Genomic DNA, 20,204 nt, shown 5'->3' on the forward strand with positions numbered 1-20,204 from the left:
GCTCATCCACACTTTCAAGAACTTTTCCATTAGCCAAATATTCCACATTCCTGTTATTCCTTCCGAAGTGAATCACCTCACACTTCTCTACATTAAACTCCATTTGCCACCTCTCAGCCCAGCTCTGCAGCTTATCTATATCCCTCTGTAACCTGCTACTTCCTTCCACACTATCGACAACACCACCGACTTTAGTATCGTCTGCAAATTTACTCACCCACCCTTCTGCGCCTTCCTCTAGGTCATTGATAAAAATGACAAACAGCAACGGCCCCAGAACAGATCCTTGTGGTACTCCACTTGTGACTGAACTCCATTCTGAACATTTCCCATCAACCACCACCCTCTGTCTTCTTTCAGCTAGCCAATTTCTGATCCACATCTCTAAATCACCCTCAATCCCCAGCCTCCATATTTTCTGCAATAGCCTACCGTGGGGAACCTTATCAAACGCTTTGCTGAAATCCATATAGACCACATCAACTGCTCTACCCTCGTCTACCTGTTCAGTCACCTTCTCAAAGAACTCGATAAAGTTTGTGAGACATGACCTACCCTTCACAAAGCCATGCTGACTATCCCTGATCATATTATTCCTATCTAGATGATTATAAATCTTGTCTCTTATAATCCCCTCCAAGACTTTACCCACTACAGACGTGAGGCTCACCGGTCTATAGTTGCCGGGGTTGTCTCTGCTCCCCTTTTTGAACAAAGGGACCACATTTGCTATCCTCCAGTCCTCTGGCACTATTCCTGTAGCCAATGATGACATAAAAATCAAAGCCAATGGTCCAGCAATCTCTTCCCTGGCCTCCCAGAGAATCCTAGGATAAATCCCATCAGGTCCCGGGGACTTGTCTATTTTCAGCCAGAGGCCCGTACCCCATGGCTTACCCCTGGTAAGTCGTCCCTCAAGGAAGGGAACCTGCCACTTGGTCTGGACCTACACAATTATCTGGTCTCGCTGGGAGAAGAGAGCAAAAGAGGAGAGGGGAGGAGCAGGAAAGGAAAGGCAAGGAATGAAGTAGAGATATTTTATATATCTACAACTCAACAAGACGTTTGATAGAACTTCCAAAAACTCCCATCTTCCTCCACCTAGAAGGACCAGGGTAGCAGGTGGTTGTGAACACCATCACCACCAAGTTCTCCTCCAACGTACACACCATCCTGACTTGTTCAACATCCAATACTGGACGAACAGAAATTTCCTCCATTTTCATATAGTCTACAGTTCCCGCCAGCCACTATCTTCACCCCTTCTCCTCTGAACTGCCAGAGTCCGAACCAGACTAAATATTTCACCTTAAACTTGAGCTTTCATCCAGATATCAACATCATCACCATTATTGAGTATTTCCACCTCAATAACATCACCCAACTAAGGATGGCAGATTTACACAGTGAATGTCAATGATTTGGAACTCAATCATTATGCTAAAAGGGCGATTACATTCAGGTGCTGAGTAATCAAATAATGTGGCCAGATTTTGATGTGAAACTTGGTTCAAGTTTCGTGTCTGCAAATCCTCTTCTAATACGCTCTAAATGGAGGTTTACAAAAACCATCACTGTCAGTCCAGAAACTAAATGCAAAAGAGACAAACATTTCTCTTGGTTTGAGTTTGCTGTATCTAAATCCCCCCCTTCTAACCCCCAGTAAAGGGGTTTCTAAAATCTATCACAGCAGTCCAGTAGAGAAATTCACAACACCCCCACCTCCGGCGTCCTGAACAAAGATGATGTGGAGATGCTTGGATTGGGGTGAGCTCAGTAAGAAGTCTTACACAAGGTTAAAGTCCAACAGGTCTGATTCAAATCACTAGCTTTCGGAGCACGGTTCCTTTCTCAGGTGAATGAAGAGGTAGGTTCCAGAATTATATCATAGAATTTACAGTGCAGGAGGAGGCCATTCGACCCTTCGAGTCTGCACCGGCTCTTGGAAAGAGCACCCTACCCAAACACACACCTCCACTCTATCTCCGTAAGCCAGTAACCCCACCCAACACTAAGGGGAATTTTGGACACTAAGGGCAATTTATCAGGGCCAATCCACCTAACCTGCACAACTTGGGACTGTGGGAGGAAACCGGAGCACCCGGAGGAAACCCACGCAGAAACGGGATGTGCAGACTCCGCAGACAGTGACCCAAGCCGGAATCGAACCTGGGACCCTGGAGCTGTGAAGCAATTGTGCTATCCACAATGCTACCGTGCTGCCATATATATATATATACCTCTTCATTCAGCTGAGGAAGGAGCAGCGCTCCGAAAGTAAGTGATTTGAAACAAACCTGTTATAATTTAACCTGGTGTTGTCAGACTTCTTACTGAGCTCACCCCAATCCAACGCCGGTATCTCCACATCATCAGCAGCTGGTAAGGATGTGGAAACGTATAGGGAGCCATGCAGTCGGCGGATAGACGGGTAAAATTTATAAATGTCTGGTGAAGGCTTCAAACCTCGAATACGAACCTGCAGATCCCGCGTTTGCTGCTCCGAGTCTTTCTCCCGGGACCAAGCCCTGGTTAACATCCGCCATCTTGGTTCAGCGTGGAGCAGAGCGCATGCGCTGGCGTCTTGGTGACGCTACAGCGTGGGCGGAACATCAAGGTTTCTGTTCCCAGCCGGGTCCTAGTGCCGGGGTGAACGAATCGTTCGCAACTGGTTTTTAAACCTCTCGCTCTTTTTTTAAAAAAGTATTTTTATTAATGTTTTGAAGAATTTTTCATAATACAACAATAGAAACAATAATAACTAAACAAACTAGAGTGAATATTAACATAGTGTAAAAGGAGAATATAGAGTAACAATTAAATAGACATTACCCCACGCGACCCAGTCTTCCCACACCATCGCAATGAAGCACTCACCCCTCCCCCAACCCCCCCCCCCCCCCCTACGGATTGCTGCTACTGCTGACATTTTAATTTTTCCCGAGGAAGTCAACGAATGGCTGCCACCTCCGAGAGAACCCTAGCGAAGACCCTCTTAAGGCAAACTTTATTTTCTCGAGGCTGAGAAACCCAGACGTCATTAACCCAAGTCTCTACACTCGGGGACTTCGAGTCCCTCCACATTAAGAAAATCCGTCTCTGGGCTACTAGGGAGGCAAAGGCCAAGATGTTGGCCTCTTTCGCCTCCTGAACTCCCGGGTCATCTGCCACTCCAAAGATCGCTATCTCTGGACTCGGCACCACCCGTGTGTTAAACACCTTGGACATTGCCCTCGCGAACCCTTGCCAGAACTCTCTAAGCTCCGGGCATGCCCAAAACATGTGGACATGGTTTGCAGGGTTGCCTTGCACCACATACAACTGTCTTCTACCCCAAAAACCTTGCTCATTCTCACTGCTGTCATGTGTGCCCAGTGGACCACCTTAAATTGAATTAGACTGAGCCTGGCACATGATGAGGAGGAATTAACCCTGCCCAGGACCTCTGCCCACAGACCCGCTTCCAACCCCTCACCCAGCTCCTCCCACTTGCTCTTGAGCTCCTCCACCGGGGTTTCCTCCGCCTCCTGTAGTTCCTGGTAGATATCCGACACCTTCCCCTTCCCCACCCAGGTGCCGGAGACCACCCTGTCCTGTATCCTCAGTGGCGGCAGCGTCGGAAAGGCCACTACCTATTTTTTCAGGAAGGCTCATAGTTGCAGATATTTAAAGGCGTTTCCTGGCGGCAGATTAAATTTGTCCTCTAGCGCCTTCAAACTGGGAAAGCTTCCGTCTATGAATAGATCTCCCATCCTTCTGATGCCTGCCCTCTGCCAGCTCTGGAACCCACCATCCATCCTACCCGGGACAAACCTGTGGTTGTTGAATATCGGGATCCAAACCGACACTCCTTCCACCTTCCTCCTCCATTGTCCCCAAATCCGCAGTGTCGCCACCACCACCGGACTTGTGGAGTAATGGGTCGGTGAAAACGGCGAAGGAGCTGGTATCAAAGCTCCCAGACTAGTACGTTTACATGCTGCCGCCTCCAGCTGCTCCCACACCAACACCCCCCCCACCCCCCTCATCGCCCACTTCCTAATCATAGCTATATTGGCCGCTTGCAACTGACTTCTGACTAACCCAGCTATTTCTAAGCTGTGATCTTGTTTTCCTAATTTCTTGATTATAAAGTGTAGATCAGTGTTCTTCAAATTTCTTTTTCCCAGGGATCCATTTTTACCAACCGGCCAACCTTTGAGACCCACGCCGGCTGGCCTGAGCCACCCACCATTTTCTCTTCCCTTGTTTGCTGCTGACAAAAATGGAGGAAATGGCTTTGGGTCCCTTTGGCCCTCGGACACGCTCCTCTAATGGACCTGTTGGATGAAGGTGAAGCCTTCCGGTGTTGGAAAGTATGGAGTCTCCAGCTGTTCGAAGTTCTTCATTTTTTTCCTGCAAAGTTTTATCAAATAAAACCCTCCCGAACTTGTTAAAAAAAAATTTTTTTAATGAATAAAATAAATGAAAAATTAAATAAATAAAATAAATGAATAAAATGAATAACCCCCCCCCCCCCCCCCAAACTTGTAAATCAAAAAGCTGCAACCATTTAAAAACAAAGAGGCCGCACTGCGCATGCGTGCCCGATCGTCAGAGCACTTGCGCACAGTTTATGATCTGGCACGCATGCGCAATGTGGCCGCATTTTTTTAACATGTATTTTGAAGCCCGCTTGCAGCTGGTGTTAATAACAGCCGGCTGCTGCGGCAGATTTGCACGATCGGGAGCGCCGTGACAGACAGCTCCGCGACCCTTCCTACACCCGCCCGGTCATGGTGATACTGACACTGTCAATCTCTTTTATAAGGTAAAAGAGGACACTGATTTGCAGATGGGAAACTCAAACCAGACATCACATCAAGATCTGACAGAGTCACTCAATTCATCAAGATCTGAATATCATCGGTCTTTGAATGTGGAAGGAGAAATGTTTGTTGGTTCTGTCAGTGGGAAACAATTTCAAACATCAGTGTGACTGGAAAAGCAGAGATCCACACACCTGAGTGAGAGTGTTAAAGTGAACTGACTGTGAAAAGAGCTTTAACCAGTCAGACAGCCTGAAAAAACATCACACCATTCACAGCGGAGAGAAATCGTACACGTGTTCTGTGTGTAGACGAAGCTTCAACTGATCATCCAACCTGGAGAGACACAAGGACATGAACACCATGGAAAAACTGTGGAAATGTGGGGCCTGTGGGAAGGGTTTCAAATACCCATCCCTGCTGGAAAAGCATTGACGCAGTCACACTGGAGAGAGGCCATTCACCTGCTCCGTTTGTGGGAAGCGATTCATTCAGTCATCCCACTTGCTGACCCACCAGCAAGTTCACATTGGTGAGAGGCTGTTTAACCAGTCAGACTGTGATAAGAACTCTAAAAGCTCCGAGGACCTGGTCAAGCAGCAGGTTGGTCGCACTGAGGGGCAGTTCAGCTGCTCTCACTGTGGGAAGCTGTTTAAACGATCACAGACACTCATTGAACATGACCGCACTCACACTGGGGAGAGACCGTTCACCTGCTCTGTGTGTGGGAAGGGATTCACTCAGTCTTCCAGCCTCCAGAAACATCAGCGAGTCCACGCTGGGGAGAGGCCATTCACCTGCTCCTTATGTGGAAAAGGATTCATTTATTTAACTAGCCTCCGATCACACCAACTTGTTCACTCGGATAAGAAACCTTTCCAATGCTTTGAATGTGGGAAGAGCTTTAAATCCACAAATGTTCTGCTGAGACACCAGCGGGTTCACACTGGGGAGAGGCTGTTCACCTGCTCTGACTGTGGGAAGGGATTCACTCGCTCATCCCACCTGGTGATGCACCAGCGAATTCACGCTGGAGAGACACCGTTCACCTGCTCAAAGTGTGGGATGGGATTCAGTCTCTCATCCAACTTGCTGACACACCAGCGCACTCACACTGTGGATAAACCATTCATCTGCTCCGAATGTGGGAAGGGATTCGTTTGTACAGCCTACTTACTGAGTCACCAGCGGATTCACACTGGGGAGAGACCATTCTCCTGCTCTGACTGTGGGAAGGCATTCACTCGCTCATTTCACCTGCTGGTTTACCAGTGAGTTCACACCGGGGAGAAACCATTTACCTGCTCAAAGTGTGGGAAGGGATTCACTCAGTCAATCCCACTTGCTGAAACACCAGCAAGTTCACACCGGGGATAAAACATTCATCTGCTCCGAATGTGGGAATGGATTCACTTGTACATCTGATTTACTGACACACCAACGCAGCCACACCGAGGAGAGACCGTTCACTTTCTCTCAGTGTGGGAAGGGAATCACTCAGACAGCCCATCTTCTGACACAGCAGCAAGTTGACAAGTGTCCGCAGGGGTTGGATTCTGCAGTTATTGCTGCTGTTAATCTCATCCCGGACTGAACCTTCTTCATTCTGACAGTTGGAGTTTATTTCTGATAATAATCCCTATAACTGGGCTGGGGTTTAATCCTCTGGATAAATGTCAAATGAACTAATATTGTTTCAGACACACAGTCGAGACCTTCATCTCTCCAGGATAAGAGGAGATTGATTAATGTCCTGTCACAGACTGCTGCATTTTGGGAACTTTTCTCCTTTCTAACTCCAGATTATTTCAGTTGTGACACCTTGAGTTACGCCATGGACTAGTCCCAGCTCTCCATTGCTCCCAGAGTCTCTCTCTTAGCCTTGGGATCCAGGGAAGTTATCGGTAACATACGAGGGATCACTAAACACAAAACAGAGTCATTTGCACTGATGTGCTGGTCTCCCCAATCACTGACGATGTTATTGTTTGTGGACCTCCTGCTCCTCTGATTTGTTGAATTGTTCACCACCATCCACGACTGAATGTAGCCGGGCAGCACAATGGCATTGTGTTTAGCACTGCTGCCTCACAGCGCCAGGCACTAGGATTCGATTCTGACCTTGGGCGGCTGTCTGTGTGGAGTTTGCACATTCTCCCCGTGTCTGCGTGGGTTTCCTCTGGGTGCTCCAGTTTCCTCCCACAGTCCAAAGATGTGCTGGTTAGGTAAATTGCTCCTAGGTGGGGTTAGGGGACAGGATGGGGTTTGGGCTGAGATGGGGTGCTGTTTCAGAGGTTCAGTGCAGACTCGATGGCTGAATGGCCTCCTATACTGTAGGGATTCTATGACTGCAGCTTTGATCTGATTTGTTGTTTTTGCGATCGCTTACCCCTGTCTAGAGCCTGCTGTTTCCGCTGTTTATCATGGATTCTGTTTTAGGAATACCTGCTGCTGCTCCTGACATGTTCTCCTCCACTCCATGTTGAACCAGGGTTGGTCCCTTGGCTTGATGGTAATGGTAGAGTGAGGGATATGCCAGCCTATGAGGTTACAGATTGTGATTGAATATTAGTCTGCTGATGGCCCACAGCACCTCATGGATACCCTGTTTTTAGCGAGATGTATGCTGAATCGACCCAATTTAGCACAGTGATAGTGACACACAGGACAATGGAGGGTAATCTCAGGGTGAAGATGGGACTTTGTCTCATAAAATAACAAGAATATTGTTTTTTCTATTCTTCCTGCCAAGGTGGAGAAGTGAAATACATCCCCTGGCCCGAGGCCAGGACAAAGTTACACTTTAACGGTTTAATTACAGAGCAACTACTGCGAATCCCATAAAGGTTGGATGAGCTAAGGTCGAGAACTGTTAACTCCCCAGCCATTGGTTGACTCCCAGTGGGTCAGAATGGAGGAGAGTTTGGGTAGGGGGTCAGGATTGAAGGCGCTAGCAACAGCGCCGCTCCTGACAGCCCCGGGAGTCGGGTAGTAATAGGTTTGTTGCGAATTTGTAGGCAGTTTCACCAACATTTCGGGTTGGGGGTAGGAGCAAAGGAAATGCTGATTTGGGGAAAACCATAGATTTGAGCCAGGGAGGTGGGATGGAAATTTTCAGAGATGAGGGGAGAAAGGAATTAGGACACTGAAAGATTTGTGGGTCGGTTTGCAGGATTGAAGGAGCTGGGAGTAAGGTATGGGCTGGAGCAGGGGGAAATATTTTGATACATGCAGGTTTGAGACTTTGCCAGAAAGGAGGTACAGAGATCCTGGAAGAGCCGGCCTTCACATTGCTGGAAATGAAATGAAATGAAATGAAAATGAAATGAAATGATATTGTCACAAGTAGGCTTCAAATGAAGTTACTGTGAAAAGCCCCTAGTCGCCACATTCCGGAGCCTGTTTGGGGAGGCTGGTACGGGAATTGAACCATGCTGCTGGCCTGCATTGGTCTGCTTTAAAAGCAAGCTCTTTAGCCCTGTGCTAAACCAGCCCCTATCAATATCAACTATCCCATCCTCCCACCAAACCCCAGACATTCTCCAGCACCCCTGGAGGAGGTGCTGACAACAGGGGGAACTGGAGAAGGGGGTAGTGTCGGCGGTTTACGTGGCTATTTTGGAAGAGGAGAAGACACTGCTGGAAGGGATCAAGGCAAAGTGGGAGGAAGAGTTGGGAGAGGGTATGGAGGAGGGGTTCTGGTGTGAGATGCTCCGGAGGGCGAACGCCTCACCTCGTGTGCGAGATTGGGGCTGATACAGCTGAAGGTGGAGCACACCTCACATGGGCGAGGATGAGCCGGCTCTTTGAGGGGGTAGATGTGTGTGAACGTTGCAGGGGGAGGGTGGAGGAGGGGCACAAACCACATTCATATGATTTGGTCCTGCCCAAAGCTGGAGGATTACTGGAAGGAGGTTTTTAGGGTAATCTCTAAAGTGGTGCATGTGAAACTGGATCCAGGCCCTCGGGAGGCCATATTCGGGGTGTCAGACCAGCCGACGTTGGAAATGGGCGTGGAGGCAGATGTTGTAGCTTTCACCTTGTTGAGAGCCCGAATGCGGATACTGTTAGGGTGGAGACCAACCTCTCCACCCTGTGCCCTGGTGTGGCGGGAGGGACCTGCTGGAATTCTTGACTCTTGAGAAGGTCAAATTTGAACTGAGGGGAAGGATGGAGGGGTTCTACAATTCATGGGTGTTATTCATTATGCACTTTCAAGAATTGGATTACATCGAATATTAGAGGGCAGGGGGGGCTGCTGGGAGGGTTGCGGGGAGGGGGACTGTATGTGTTAATGGTGACTATGGGTGATTCCTTTTTGTCATTTGTTTATGTCAACATGCGGGCTGCTGTTTGGGGTTTGGTGGGAGGATGGGTTTGCTGTTGATGATATGGGGAATTACATTGCATTCGTTACTGATTGTTGTTTATTGTGGTGAGTGTAAATTTGGGAGAAAATGTGAAAAAGGAGAATAAAAATATATATATTTTTTTAAAACAGCCATTGATAATTAACTGTTATACTTCGGTTCGAGGCCCTGTTGTGTGAAGAAAACTGTGAGGTTTCAAACCTTCAACCTTGTGTTTGAAATAAGTTTAACCTTTAACTTGTAGATTCTGGAAAGAAGCAGTCACTTTCTGTCACTGTTTAGAACCACCGTTGGTTTGTGAACTGAAAGAATTTAAGTTCCCCAGTTAGTTTTCATAGTTCTTTGGTTATTTTAACACCTATTACTTACACATGTATTTGTTGAATATATCATACTATATTTTGCTCTCTCAACATTTACACCCTGATGACCTTTATGAACTGATTTTAAGGTAGTGTTTTTAAGGTTTGAAAGCTTTTGGGAGTCAGAGATATAATTATGGCATTATAAAAAACTTGGGTAATGGAGTTTTGTTTGGATTAAGGAGGTTCCCTGTGGAGTTAATTAGATTTCAGCTTGGTAAGGTGATGTAATTAATGGGAGGATCTCAGGTAGCAGCCATTTTGCAGAAAAGAAGTTCGTTGACTTTTAGTTTTTAGAATAATCTTTACTGTCACAAGTCAGCTTACATTAACACTGCAATGAAGTTACTGTGAAAATCACTGAGTCGCCACATTCCGGCGCCTGTTCAGGTACACAGAGGGAGAATTCAGAATGTCCAATTCACCTAACAGCATGTCTTTCAGGACTTGTGGGAGGAAACCGGAACACCTGGAGGAAACCTATGCAGACACAGAGAACGTATAGACTCCGCACAGACAGTGACTCAAGCGGGAATCTAACCTGGGATCCTGGAGCTGTGAAGCAACAGTGCTAACCACTGTGCTTGGAAGGTGAGCTGAAACAAACTGAGAAGCAGCTTCTGAAGAAGTACAGCCAGAGATTCTGCGTGGGTCTGATTGTCAGTGAAGGACAGTCTGTTGTTGGGAGTTTTGATTCTCTGGTGTCTGAAACCACAAGATTCAATGTTTAGAGTCAACAAGATGAACAAGGAAACACATCAGGGCCCAAAACTCCAGCTGGATATTCACAGGAGAAAGTCTGTTATCAAACACCTCGAATGGACAGAACAGAGAAAGATCCCAACTGTAAGAAACTCTCAAATCATTTGTAAATATCTTTCAAATATTGACGGATTCCAACTGTCAGTTTCCAGTACATTTGAAGTCAATGGAAGGTGAAAGAGTGGTTATTCTGGACCAATAATAAACACTAATTAGATCACAGCGACTGAGTATGAGAGATGGTTAAAGGTTCCAGATGAAACTTGATTTTATTACCTTAAATTGGCAGATTCAGACATTTTATATCTTTGTGCTATTTACAGACTGGAAGCTGAAAGCTGCTGTTTCACTTTCAGTCAGGAGCAGATCCCAGTTTTACACCAATCTCTGATTTGACAGCACATTTCCAGCATTCACCATTGTTCTTCCTGACTCTGAACAAATTATAAAGGAGCTTCTGTGCCGCGTCTAGGAGCTCTGAACCATGGAAGAGAGCAGCTGGGACACATTTCTTACACACCTCAGGATTAACCCACACGGGGACTTTGCTGTCAGTGAAGAGAGATGACAAAGATCAAAGTGTCATTTGTCCCTCTCTGTGTGACCCTGAAGGACTGTGTCCAGGCTGAAGGTCTGTTCCTGCCGTGTGATCCTCCCAGATTGTCCTTTCTGAACTCCAGACAGGTGAAGTTAAACACTCAGGTGGGAAAGACAAAATACACAACAGGTTTAAACAAAGCTGATTTATTTGACATTAATCCACAATATTAAACTTCATTCCAGTTACTCTCAGTAGAAACAAACTCCAACTGTCAGAATGAACATGGTTCAGTCCTGGATGTGATTAACAGCAGCAATAACAGCAGGACCCAACCCCTGTAATCATAGAATTTACAGTGCAGAAGGAGGCCATTCGGCCCATCGAGTCTGCACCGGCTCTTGGAAAGAGCACCCTACCCAAGGTCCACACCTCCACCCTATCCCCATAATCAGTAACCCCACCTAACACTAAGGGCAATTTTGGACACTAAGGGCAATTTATCATGGCCAATCCACCTATCCTGCACATCTTTGGACTGTGGGAGGAAACCGGAGCACCCGGAGGAAACCCACGCACACACGGGGAGGATGTGCAGACTCTGCACAGACAGTGACCCAAGCCGGAATCGAACCTGGGACATGTAAGAACATAAGAACTAGGAACAGGAGTAGGCCATCTGGCCCCACGAGCCTGCTCCGCCATTCAATGAGATCATGGCTGATCTTTGTGGACTCAGCTCCACTCTCCGGCCCGTACACCATATCCCCGAATCCCTTTATTCTTTAGAAAGGTATTTATCTTTTTCTTAAAAACGTTTAAAGAAGGAGCCTCAACTGCTTCACTGGGCAAGGAATTCCAGAGATTCACAACCCTTTGGGTGAAGAAGTTCCTCCTAAACTCGGTCCTAAATCTACTTCCCCTTATTTTGAGGCTATGCCCCCTAGTTCTGCTTTCCCCGACCAGTGGAAACAACCTGCCCGCATCTATCCTATCTATTCCCTTCATAATTTTATATGTTTCAATAAGATCCCCCCGTATCCTTCTAAACTCCAATGAGTACAGTCCCAGTCTACTCAACCTCTCCTCATAATCTAATCCCCTCAACTCTGGGATCAACCTAGTGAATCTCCTCTGCACTCCCTCCAGTGCCAAAATGTCCTTTCTCAGGTAAGGAGACCAAAACTGAACACAATACTCCAGATGTGGCCTCACCAACACCTTTTACAATTGCAGCATAACCTCCCTAGTCTTGAACTCCATCCCTCTAGGAATGAAAGACAAAACTCGATTAGCCTTCTTAATCACCTGTTGCACCTGCACACCAACTTTTTGCGACTCGTGCACCAGCACACCCAGGTCCCTCTGCACAGCAGCATGTTTTAACATTTTACCATTTAAATAATAATCCATTCTGCTGTTATTCCTCCCAAAATGGATAGCCTCACACTTGGCAACATTGAATTCCATCTGCCAGACCCTAGCCCACTCACCTAGACCAAGTGCAAACTTTGCCACATTGCACTTGGTCCCCAACTCCAAATCATCTATGTGGATGATCCTGGAGCTGTGAAGCAATTGTTCTAACTACTGTGCTACTGTGCTGCCCTTAATCACCGTGAATTCACTGGTGTGTCAGTGGGTGAGAAGACCAAGTGAATATCTTGCCGCACACACAGCTGGTGAACAGCCTCTTACTCGTGTGAATGTGTTTGTGTGACAGCAGATTCGATTGATTTTAAATCTCTCCTCACACTCTGAACTTTGAAAAATGTGGACAAGTGGATGTGTGTTGAGGTGGGATGACTGAGCTAATCTCTTCCCACATATGAAACAGATGTACAGTCTCTGCCCAGTGTGAGTGCGCTGACGGACACTGAGTCCACATGTTCACTTGAATCAGTCCCACTGTGAGAGATTCTGAACAGTCTCTTGTCAGTGTATTTTATAACACTTTCCACAATCCAGACATTTAGAATATCTTCAGTCAGTGCAAACTCACTGGTGTGTTAACAGGTTGAATGACTGAGTGAATCCCTCCCCCTCCCCACACATGGAGCAGGTGAATGACCTCTCCCCGGTGTGAACTCACTGATGTTGCTGCAGGATGGACAATCGCCTGAGCCTCTTCCTGCACTGAGAGCAGGTGAATGGAGTGGAACCGGAGTGACTGCACTGGTGAACCATCAGTGAATGTGGGTTTTTACAGCTAAGACTGTGACAGGAGCATTTAAACCCTCTCTCTGCAGTATGAACTCACTGTGTGTGGTGAGGCTGGCTGGAGGAGTTGGACACGGAGAGATATTTGTCCGGGTGGATTGGTGGAAGTGAGGAAACTAGCAGAGGCAGCTGATTGGATTGTCTCACACTTATTGGAGGGGAGGATGGAGGAGACAGGAGAGGGAGAACATTTCAAAAGGAACTAACTTGTCTTCGAGATATTAAAAAGATTCAACATGATGTGGGTGAAATAGAAAGTTGACTTATTTTACTTTGATTCACAATATTAACTACTATAACTGGGCTGGGGTTTATTAACAACATCAGAAACAGGCCCCAATGAACATGGTTCAGTCCTGGATGTGATTAACAGCAAAGTTCAATCACTGCCGTTACTCGTGAAGTCGCTGGTGTCTCAGCAGGGCGGATGAGTGAGTGAATCTCTTCTTACACACAAAGCAGGTGAATGGCCTCTCCCCCGTGTGAACTCGCTGGTGTGTCAGCAGACTGGATAAGGTAGTGACTCTCTTCCCACCCCTGGAGCAGGTGAATGGGACCAACGCTGTGTGAGTGCGCTGGTGTATCAGCAGGGCAGATGACTGAATGAATCCCTTCCCACAACTGGTACAGATGAATGGCTTCTCCCCAGTGTGAGTGCGCTGGTGTATCAGCTGGTTGGATAAGGTAGTGAATCCCTTCCCACACATGGAGCAGGTGAATGGTTTCTCCCCAGTGTGAACTCTCTGGTGTATAACCAGGTGGGATGACCGAGTGAATCCCTTCCCACACTCAGAGCAGGTGAATGGCCTCTCCCCAGTGTGGGCGCGCTGATGTACAGTGAGTTGAGAGGACCATCTGAACCCAGTCCCACAGTGAGAGCACCTGAACGGTGTCTTGTTAGTGTGAACACGCCGATGTCGCATAAGTTCCCAGGAACTTTTGAAGCACTTCTCACAGTCTGAGCATTTAAAAGGTCTCTCCCCAGTGTGAACGCGTTGGTGTACGGTGCGTTGAGATGACCATTTGAACCCAGTCCCACAGTGAGAGCACCTAAACGGTCTCTCGTCAGTGTGAATACGTTGGTGGGACATAAGTTCGCTGGAACCTTTAAAGCACTTCCCGCAGTCTCGACACTTAAACAGTTTCACTTCAGTGTGAATTTGCTGGTGTTTTACCAGGCTCTTTGACTTCATGAATCCCTTCCCACACACAGTGCAGGTGAACGGCCTCTCTCCAGTGTGACTGCGTTGATGGGTTTCCAACTCAGACGGGTGTCTGAATCCATTCCCACAGTCCCCACATTTCAACGGTTTAGGTCTGGTCTGACTGCATTTATGTTTTGACAGCCCAGATGATCGACTGAATCCTCGTCCACACACACAACACGTGTACGGTTTCTCCCCACTGTGAACAATGCTTTTTCCTTCCATGTTCGAAATTCGATGATATAAAGTCACAATAAATTGGGTGACTGTCAGATCCTGATGCGATGTTCGATTTGAGTTTCCCAACAAATCCCCTTCTAATACCCTGTGAAATAGATTTAAAACAGAAAATAGGGAGTGAGAGAGAACCCACAAAAACACAAAGGCAGGTTGTGAAATTGAGCTGAATGAATCTGGTCATTTGTGGGGCCGGCACTGGGAAAAAGTGACCATGAAAACTGCTGGATTGTCAGAAAAACCCAGCTGGTTCACTGATGTCCTTCAGTGAAGAGAACCTACCACCTGGTCTGGATCTACAGAAGACTCGGTCCTTTATGTCTTCAACTCAAACAAAACTTAGAATCTCCAAACTCTGAAGCTCTACCACCACCAAGAAAGAGCTGAGTGCTCAGCCATTCAGAGGCATTTAAGACTCAACCTCATTGCTGTGGGTGCTTCCACACGGAGGCCAGACTGGGTAAGGATGACCGATTTCCTTCAAGGACATTTACCAGATGGGTTTTTACAACAATCAACAATAGTTTCATGGTCGTCATTAGACTTTTAAAATTCCATATTTTTATTGAATTCAAATGCCACCATCTGCCATGGTGGGATTCAAACCCATTTCCCCAGAGTATTACCTTGGGTCTCTGGATTACAAGTGCAGTGACAATACCACTACGCCAATGTGTCCCCCTTTGTGATGTATGTTAACACCATCACCTTCAAGTTCCCCTCAAAATCACACAGCAGCCTGACTAGTCTGACCCAATACAAGAGGAACTGGAATTTCCTCCATTTAAATACTGGGAAAATGAAGTCATTGTCTTCAGTCCCCGCTACAAACTCCACTCCCTGAACACCAACTCCAACCCTCTCCCTGGCAACTGAGTGAGGTTGACGCAAACTCTTCACAACTTCAGGATAATATTTGACCCCAAGATGAGTGTACAAGCACAAATCCCCATCATCACCAAGACCACCATTTCCACATCAGGAACTTCACCCAACTGCACCCTAATCCGAGTTCATCTATTGCTGAAACTCTGATCCATTCCTGTTACCTCTCAACTTATTATCCTACACACTCCCGGCCAGCCTCCCAGATTCATCCTCCCTGTAATCCTGGGGTCAAACAAAACTCTGCTGCCTGTGTGCTTACTCACACCAAGTCCTGTTCACCCATCACCCCTATGCTCACTGACCGACCGCTGTAATCTCCTCCAGCCTCACAACCTTCTGGGAGAGCTGCACTTCCTCTAATTCCTGAACATTCTGATATTAACTGTGCCACCATTTGTGGCTGCACCTTCATTTTCCCAAGGCCATAAATTGTGGAATTTCCTCCCTAAACCTTTCCGCCTCTCAATCCAACTTTCCTCCTTTAGGATATTCCTTCAAACCTACCACTTTGATCAAACTTTTGGCCATCAGCCTTAATATCTTCCTTACGTGGCTCAGTGTCAATGTTGTTTGATAACATTTCTGTGAAATATCAAGGGATGTTTCATTACCTTAAAGGCTCAATATAAATAGATCAGCGCATAATGATTTGGACATATATCACCACTGTTCCTTCATCATCACTGGGTGAATAACCTGTAACTCCTTACCTAACATCATTGGTGGAGCACCTTCACCACACAGACTGCAGCGGTTCAAGAAGCTCAAACGTTATAATCTCACCAACTGGGGTTTGGCAATATTTGCTGTTGGTCTTGTTAGTGACACCATTGAGGAGTCACCCGGGGAGTGGGAGTGATGTCACTGTGCAATTGTGGGTGTGTGATGACATCACAGACAGGAAGACAGAACATCTGGGTCGGTGCAAACCAGTGATCACCACACAGTATGGAGGATGTGAGGGTCTTTGAAAGGGTGCAAAGGAGATTTACCAGAATGGTTCCAGGGATGAGGGATTATAGTTGCAATGTTAGGTTGGATTTGGATTTTGTTTATTGTCACATGTACCGAGATACAGTGAAAAGTATTTTTCTGCGAGCAGCTCAACAGATCATTAAGTCCATGAAAAGAAAAGAAATACATAACAGGGCAACACAATGTACACAATGTAACTACATAAACACTGCCATCGGGTGAAGCATACAGGGGTGTAGTGTCAATCAAGTCAGTCCATAAGTGGGTTGTTCTCCTTGGAGCAAATGGCAGAGGGGAGATTTGATAGAGGTGTACCAGTTTCTGATAGGGTTGGATAGTTTATGATATGTCTAGATAAGGTAGATAAAGAAACATCCCCATTATCCGATCTTACAATGATTTCAGGGCAGATTTACGATTTGGTGGTGGTGGGGATGTGATGAATAAATTACACCCAGTGAGTGGTAATGACCTGGAACTCAATGCTAAAATTCAAAGGTCAATAATATCCAGATCCTGATGAATCCATTGTAGTTTAGATTGTAGTTTAGTCGGGCAGCATGGTCGGCACGGGCTTGGAGGGCCGAAGGGCCTGTTCTTGTGCTCTACTTTCCTTTGTTCTTTTGTTCATCCCCGTCAGTGAAGGAGAGAAATTAACAACATTCTCTCCTCCTGCTGACAGGACAGGGTTCGGCGCGCATGCGTCCTGCTGCTCCTTTAACATTAACCCGGGCCTGGCCGCTGCCGGAAATGCTGCGGCCCGGGGAAGCGCGCCGCAGGGTTGAGTTTCTTATTCGCGGTTTGAGGTCTTCACTGAGTGTTTATCAAGTCTTTCCGCCCACCCACAGCGTCCATTGCTCTCTCGGGCACACTGTTACCTTACCCGCTGTGGAGATCAGAAACAAGCTGCTCCCCACCACCCCCACTGCATGTTCCTTACACTGGGCTGTTCCGCACCTGCGCGATGGTCTCTTGTCCATATCCGGGAGTCTCTGCCGCGTGGCATGCTGGGCAAATTGCCCGCCATTGAAGATAATGGTTGAAAAGATTTATTTGTTGTTGTTGGATGTCGACTGGGACTGAAGGACCATACAGAAACGCAAAAGCACGACCCAATTCTCTTTTGGAGTTGGGCTGAAATTGTGAGACACAGTGGAAATAAATAGACAAAACCATCCCGCTAGGCACAAATGGATAATAATAATCTTTATTATTGCCACACGTAGGCTTAGATTAACACTGCAATACAGTTACTGTGAAAATCCCCAGGGCCTGTTCGAATACACTGAAGCAGAATTCAGAACGTCCAAATTACCTAACACCATGTCTTTCGGGGCTTGTGTTAGGAAACCCACACAGACACGGGGAGAACGTGCAGACTCTGCCAGACAGTGACTCAAGTGGAAATCAAACCTGGGACCCTGGCGCTGTTAAGCAACGGTGCTAACCACTGTGCTACCATACTTCGTGGTATCTCAGCAGGTTCGATCAACAAGTGAATCTATTCCAACACAGAGAACATTTAAACAGCCACTCTCCAGTAAGAATGTGCTGATCATGCATGAAACCTTTGAATCTTTAAGCTAGGGCATGTTCCGCTGGAATAATAGCAAGATGTCCTGGCTCACAAAGTATTTAAATGGTCTCTCTCCAGTGTGACTGTGCTATCTGTCAGTAAATGGTATGACCGACATTCACGCTTCCCACATTGAGCTGCTGAGTGGTCAATCTGCAGTGTCATGACACCCTGGGCCAGTGCGTGGTCAATTCCAGCTCCACTTGACATGGAGTCACAACACAATGAAATTAACTTTTATCTTAAAATACCCCATGTCTTCAGATGGCCAATAACTACAGTCACCTGGCCTTGTAAATTTAAACACTATTAATCTTATATTATTAACAGTAACTATAATTAAATAGGCAACACATGCAACTGGTTAATTCTACTATCCAATGACTGGGACTACGGCGCTGAGAACCCGGGTACGAATCCCAGCCCTGGGTCATTGTCCATGTGGAGTTTGTACATTCTCCCCGTGTCTGTGTAGGTTTCACCCCCACAACCCAAAGATGTGCAGGTTAGGTGTATTGGCCATGCTAAATTGCCCCTTAATTGGAAAAAAAATAATTGGGTGCTCTAAATTTATTTTTAGAAAAATTCTATCTAATATCTAACTCTCAACCATCTCCCCTGAACTCACCCCACCCTCTACACATAGACAGACAAACAAACACAGAGGGGAAAGATAGTGTGAACTTAATGCCGATAATAAAAGGTTAAGAGTCTGTTTCAGATGGAAGTATTGCAGTTAGTTCCTTCACTCGAGGCTTTCAGATGGATGTTGCCTTTACATTCAGTTTGTAATGGTTTTCACAGTAGACTCACAGCATGAGCAGGCAACCAGCATTTGAGAGAGAGAAAAAGTTTCTTCTTCCGGGGTCTAGGAGCTTCATGCCTTCAGACAGTACGCAGTAGAGCAGAGTGAGAAAGCTGCTTCCACCTTGAGGGTCCAGTGTCTTCTCCTGGGTTTTCTCTGAAAAACTACACCTGATAAGAACAAATCGCTAGCAGTTGCCGGGTGGAATACTGTCCCTAGCCAATCCATTGATCACCAGTCAGCCAATTGGAACAAACCCCTTATATCTCTAGGGTGCCATAAAATCTGGATTCGTCTGTCCAAAATAGAAAACTTGATAACACAGTGTACAGTTTTGACACTTTGAGTTGCTTACTTCCTCTGCTCGAGTTAAATGTATGTCTCAATGGTCCAAAATAATAAAGAGAAAATTAAAGGAATACGAATTAAGGGAATCAACCGTAAGATCCAGATAGCAACATGGCTGTATCATGGGTTCCCAGATCAGAGAGGAAGTCCGTTCATTCCCATAGTCAGTGACTTGCACTTTATAGCACCTTAACAGGAATGACAACATTCCATAACCCTTCACAGGAATATTAACTTTCCCAATATTTAAATAGTTGATTGCTGACATTTTTATGCTCGTCTCTCCAATTTAATCCCAAAACACAGCTGTAATTCCCACACAGTCAAAACAGGAATGATCTGCTTTTCTCAACATGAATCAATGGCACTGCAAAATAGCATTCCATAACACACTGACAGTTGTGAAACCACTGATCCTCTGGCTCACTCTGATTCATGGTTAATTGACCTGCCAGAATGCAACATAAACGTGAATTGTGTGTGTATTTCATGTTTATCACATCACACACGTATTTTAGTAAAATGTCTTTCAACTGATTGATCCCAGACTGATTTATTCCACCAATATTAATAACAAATGTTTCATGTCTCCAGTTTTGTTTTACTGCTCCTGTATTCAGCCAATCTCAATTTTTTCTCCGTGCATTTCTTGCTGGTAATTTCTCTCTTATTTTATTCTCCGTACTGTTTAAATCAGTTTCCCATCAGTGTTGTGTCTCTCCATCCAGATTATTCAGACATTGTACCCAAGTTGGTAAAGATTTCAGCATTATGGTTTGTACATTTGATCTGCTAGGTGTCTGCCATTTCCCCCAGTCTCTCTCTTTGTCCTCCTGAAGTTTGTTGTGATCTGTCTCACTGTTTCCTATATTTCCATTTCCCCAGTCTCTCTCTGTTCTCCTGGAATTTGTTACTATCCTCCCCACTATTCCTATATTTCAATTTTCCCCAGTCTATCTCTGTGTCATCCTGAAATTTGTTATGATCAGCCTCACTGTTTCCTATATTTCCATTCCCCCAGTCTCATTCTGTTCTCCTGGAATTTGTTACTATTCTCCCCATTATTCTTATATTTCTATTTTCCCCAGTTTCTCCCTGTCCTCACTGTTT

General features: G+C 46.1%; 2 protein-coding genes across 4 annotated transcripts in view; both read right to left on the reverse strand.

The window, feature by feature from the left end:
• LOC140418415 (uncharacterized) overlaps positions 1-2,614 on the reverse strand; it is a 38,850-nt gene extending 36,236 nt beyond the window's left edge. Inside the window, exon 1 of one of the 3 annotated variants that reach the window (XR_011945022.1) lies at positions 2,480-2,500. The gene's annotated coding sequence lies outside the window, so the exon portion shown is untranslated. Of the gene's footprint in view, positions 1-2,466 lie in introns of all 3 variants that reach the window. The other 2 variants (XM_072501885.1, XM_072501884.1) reach the window with 2 other exon arrangements.
• Positions 1-17,284, reverse strand: part of LOC140422612 (uncharacterized) — a 124,399-nt gene extending 107,115 nt beyond the window's left edge. The window contains exons 1-2 of the mRNA XM_072507620.1: positions 16,101-17,284; positions 13,457-14,590 (exon numbers count right to left, since the gene is read on the reverse strand). Coding sequence (XP_072363721.1) covers positions 13,457-14,490 — 1,034 coding nt within the window. The 5' untranslated portion in view covers positions 14,491-14,590; positions 16,101-17,284. The remainder of the gene's footprint in view (positions 1-13,456; positions 14,591-16,100) is intronic.
• Between the last annotated feature and the right edge of the window lie 2,920 nt (positions 17,285-20,204).

The sequence above is a fragment of the Scyliorhinus torazame genome, chromosome 5 (genome assembly GCF_047496885.1).
Source record: "Scyliorhinus torazame isolate Kashiwa2021f chromosome 5, sScyTor2.1, whole genome shotgun sequence".
Lineage (NCBI taxonomy): Eukaryota > Metazoa > Chordata > Chondrichthyes > Carcharhiniformes > Scyliorhinidae > Scyliorhinus > Scyliorhinus torazame.